Here is a 4,518-nt window from a genome sequence, read left to right as displayed (position 1 = left end):
AAAATAAACATCAAAACATTCCTATGATATAGTTTAGTAACACTTATATAGGGCAGTATATAGCAAATAAATATCATAACAGTGTTCATTATGTTTCTATTGTATATTTATCAAAATATATATTAAAAAAAAGTCTCAACAATATTGTGTAGTTATTGAAAACTATAATTAGATTTGCATATATTGTTCATCATATTCATTCATGTATATATTTGATGAAGACATACAAAACAACATGTTTATAATACAAATTTCAATATATGGTTAATAAACATCGGTCCATACTCCACACTATTCTAATTCCTTAGAGGAATCTTCTATTCGTCCGTATATGGCGAATAAACATCAATACAGATTTTTCATTATTCTAATATCGTAGATGAATAGTTATATACGAGAATATATAGCAAAATAAACATTAGAGCATATTTCATTATTATTCTACGACATGTTTATCGTAAAAAAAGTCCCAGCAATTTTTGTTTTCTCCCCAAATGCTATTGCATGTTTATCCCCAATTGTTTATCAATTTTCATAGAAAACTCTAATAAATAGGGTGAAATTGACCATTTTTTTTTATTTATTGTCGAGGAAGTAAGCTTTATGTATAGTAAACCTGAATAATTTCAAAATATTCCTTTTTTATATACGAAATATGTAGTATATTGTAGTCGATTGTTTCGTCTCCCTATTTTCGCCGTCAATTGTAGTAGGTTGTAGTCGATTCAAGTTCTAGTAGGTCGTCGTCTTTATTTCCGTCTCCAACGATAGTCGAGGTTCAAAATAAACCTCCATTGGCCATCAATTGCAATAGGCTCGCCTCGTTGGACGTTGGTTGTCGATTGAAGAACAATGAAGATTAATGAAGAATAATGAAGTTCAAAGAAGAATGAAGAAGAGATTAAAAATAATCCCTCGTCTGCCATCGATTGAAGAAGAAGGGATTGAAGGGACGTAGGGAAAGAAATTTTATTGGAAATAGGAATTTTTTGAAAAAAAATATAAAGATGCATAATTCACGCATGTGAGAGGAAGGAACTGAACTGTTTCTAATGTTTTTTCTTTCAGAAAAATATAAATATATGTGTGAGTGGAAGAGTTTAATTGTAAATAGCTTATTATATTAGTGGAAAAACTAGACCAAATAGAAATTTTTTTGTGGAAAAAGAATAGAAGATTGAATACATTAATTTAATATGGACTCATTTTAAGGTCTTTCATGTAAAAGGTAGGGTGTTCAAAAAATCCGATAACCCGACCAATCCGAACTACCCAACCCAATTCGTAAGGGTTGGGTTGGGTTAGATTTTATTTTGAGTTGGGTTGGGTTAAAAATTATTAAAAATTTAAATTCCGGATTGATCTCGAGTCAATAATTATCAGTGTAGGGTTGACTCGACCCGACCGGAATATATATATATATTAAAAAAAACAAAGAAAGAACCGTCCCTCAGCGCCACTCGAAGTCGAACTCGATTCGATCGTCTGTCCTCTTCAAACTCCGAAGCTCAAACTCGATTAGTCGATCCCGCTTGTCCGTCCTGTTGTCCGAGACTCCGTCGCTAAACCCTCTATCCTGTCGTCTGAGACTCTGCCGCTAAACCCTCCATCCTGTCATCCGAGACTCCACCGTCGTCCCGTCCCTCTGCCACTAAGCCCAGCGACGTCCTGTCTGTTCTATCGCGCTCGTCCCTCCATCGCTAAACCCTCGTCGATCTGGTCGACGCGCCGTCTAAACAATAAACCCTCATCATCTGATGCTGAACCCTCCCCTCACGCTTACAAAATTTCAGGCCTCCCCTTAGTATGGAGTTTTTGCTTTTCATTTACTTCTATTTTGGGTACTTTTGAAATCAAAAATTAACTTTACAATATCACTTAATTTGGACTCCATATAGGGTTTGAATGCATTTATAACTGTCCCCAATGAATACTACTCTCAACATAATAAAATTTAAAACTCATTGAAATTCATTGAAATAAAAAATTCATTGGCGACAGTCTGAAAATTTTTTTTAGAGTAGTATTGAGTGCATTCATATTATGCATTCAAATTCATTGTTGACTCCATATGGTACTTTTGGGTACTTATGATATTCAAATTCATAATATAAATGCACTTAATACAAATTTTGGAGTACAGATTATTGTGTTGTGACAAGATTCGAAAAACTTTTGGCAATGTTAAACTTATGATATTGTTGTCCACAAAATGTTGAGAGTTTTAAATTCTATTCAAAATAGATCATTAGAGGTTTTATTGTGTTGTCCACAATAGATTGATTAATAAATTAATATTTTCAACCTTGTAGTGTCTCGAGAACAGTTAGATTCTTCAAAGTCATCACAACGGACACAGAATCAAACACGGCCGAATCACCATTTTCAAACTTCATCGTGAGTAAAATAATTTAATTTTTATTGTGTACATATACTTTTTATGTGTGATTGATGATTGATCTTTATACATGAGTTGTTCTGAGTTAATTGAGAAGGTAGTGTTTATCTATTATTATTATTTTTTTTTTTTGTAATTGTATAGGTAGGTGTAAATAGTTGTTTACTAGTTTCATTAATTTTATAGATGGACAACAGTAGTGGTAATGCAAGTGGAACCGATAATAATGAAATGCCTCCTCCTCCTCCTAATGTTAGCCAAACTCTTAAAAATATTCCACCCCTACCTCCCAAGTCCAATCGAAAGAGACCTAATAAACCAACTTCGTCTGTGTGGGATCATTTCACAAAAATGGAAGCGAGTGCTAATGATGGAGCTAGGTGCAAGTGTAACTATTGTGGTAAAGATTACGCATGTGATAGTAATACTTGTGGAACTAGTACTTTATGGAAGCACTTAAGAAATCAATGTAAAAAGTACCCATATAAAGAAGAAGAAAACAAACAAACCACTCTAACTCTCGGACCTTCAAATGATGGAAAATGAGTCAATGCTAGTAATTTTGTGACGACATTGTTTAGCCAACAAGCGTGTAGACTAGCATGTGCTAGGATGATAATTATGAATGAGTTGCCTTTCAAATTTGTTAAGACATAGGGTTATGTGAACTACATGGTCATCTCTACACATTTTATTGATTCTGAATGGGTTTTGCATAAGAAGATTTTGAGTTTTTGTCAAGTTGCTAATCATAAGAGGGAGACTATTGGAAAGATGATTGGGAGTTGTTTGTTGGAATGGGGGATTGAAAAAGAAATTTTCATCACTGTTGATAATGCAAGTTCTAATGATGTGGCTATTTCTTATGTTAAGAGAAGACTTAAAAGTTGGAAATCGGTTGTTTTAGATGGTGAACTATTACACATGAGGTATTGTGCCCACATTATTAATCTTATTGAGAATGATGGACGGAAAGATATGCATGATTCTATTGCTAGTGTTCGTAATGCTGTGAGATATGTTCGATCATCACCTAGGAGAATGGATAAGGCTCTTGTTTGTTTAGATGTGGCAACTAGGTGGAATTCTACTTATCTAATGCTTGGACATGCAATTAAATTTGAGAAAGCTTTTAGAACTTTAGAGGAGAAAGAAGACTCGGATTTTATTGATTACTAAGATGACCGTGGAAATAAAAGATTGGCCCCCCAAGTACATCTGATTGGTTGACTGTAGGTGTGTTTATTAAGTTTTTAAAAAGGTTTTATGAAACCACCACAACGATAAGTGGATCTTCATATGTGACTTCTAATGTTGGTTATAAGGAAATTAATAAAATTCAGTTTGCTTTAAACAAATGGAACAACAATACCAACTCTGTTCTAAGTATGATGGCTATGAATATAAAGACAAAGTTTGATAAGTATTGGGGTTCGCTTGAAAAAATGAATAAATTGATGTTTGTGGCTATGGTGATTGATCCTCGGCACAAGTTAAAGTACTTGAATTATTGTCTTTCCAATGTTTATGACAGTGATGTGGTTAAGGATATGGTTGAGAATGTGAAATTATATTTGTATAGTCTATATGACTTTTACAAATCACATAATACTTCACCTCGAGGTAGTTATAGTACCAATGATTCTCAACAATCAAAGGCTGTCACAATAAATGAAGATGATCATAGGGTGGACGGAGATATAGATGATCTGTGGATAACTTTTAAGAGGTTGAGAAAAGAATAAAGCTCATTGGAAATGGAGAATGATTTGACTTCTTATTTGTCTGACAAGGTTATAGAAGATACAGATGATTTTGAAATATTGTACTAGAAGAAAATGAATGGCAACAAATATCCCATTTTATCAAAAATTGTTCGAGATGTTTTGGTAGTTCCGATATCTACAGTCGCTTCTAATATGCGTTTAGTACAGGGAGGATTCTTGATTCCTTTCGAAGTTCTTTGACTCCAAAAATAGTGGAGACCTTGATATGTACCGAAAATTAGATTCGTGACGGCTCAGTGTTACTAGATCTCCATCCACAACTTGAAGAGTTAGAGACTTATGAAAATATTGAGTCGGGTAATTAAATGAATTTTTTATTATACATATCTAACA

At 33.5% G+C, this 4,518-nt stretch overlaps 1 protein-coding gene across 1 annotated transcript; it reads left to right on the top strand.

Annotated features, from left to right (window-relative positions):
* The first annotated feature begins 3,070 nt into the window (after window positions 1-3,070).
* LOC150032998 (zinc finger BED domain-containing protein RICESLEEPER 2-like) lies at window positions 3,071-3,577 on the top strand. Its single transcript, XM_090307097.1, has one exon. The coding sequence runs from the start codon at window positions 3,071-3,073 to the stop codon at window positions 3,575-3,577; it is 507 nt and encodes a 168-aa protein (XP_090163223.1).
* The last annotated feature ends 941 nt before the right edge of the window (window positions 3,578-4,518 follow it).

The sequence above is a fragment of the Benincasa hispida genome, chromosome 11, assembly GCF_027475165.1.
Source record: "Benincasa hispida cultivar pf3 chromosome 11, pf3_genome.v1.1, whole genome shotgun sequence".
Classification (NCBI taxonomy): Eukaryota; Viridiplantae; Streptophyta; class Magnoliopsida; order Cucurbitales; family Cucurbitaceae; genus Benincasa; species Benincasa hispida.
This window is presented reverse-complemented; position numbering and strand designations above follow the sequence as displayed.

Bases quoted from the DNA above. Each gene is read 5' to 3' on its own strand.
- LOC150032998 (XM_090307097.1), top strand. From the start codon at position 3,071: ATGGTCATCTCTACACATTTTATTGATTCTGAATGGGTTTTGCATAAG.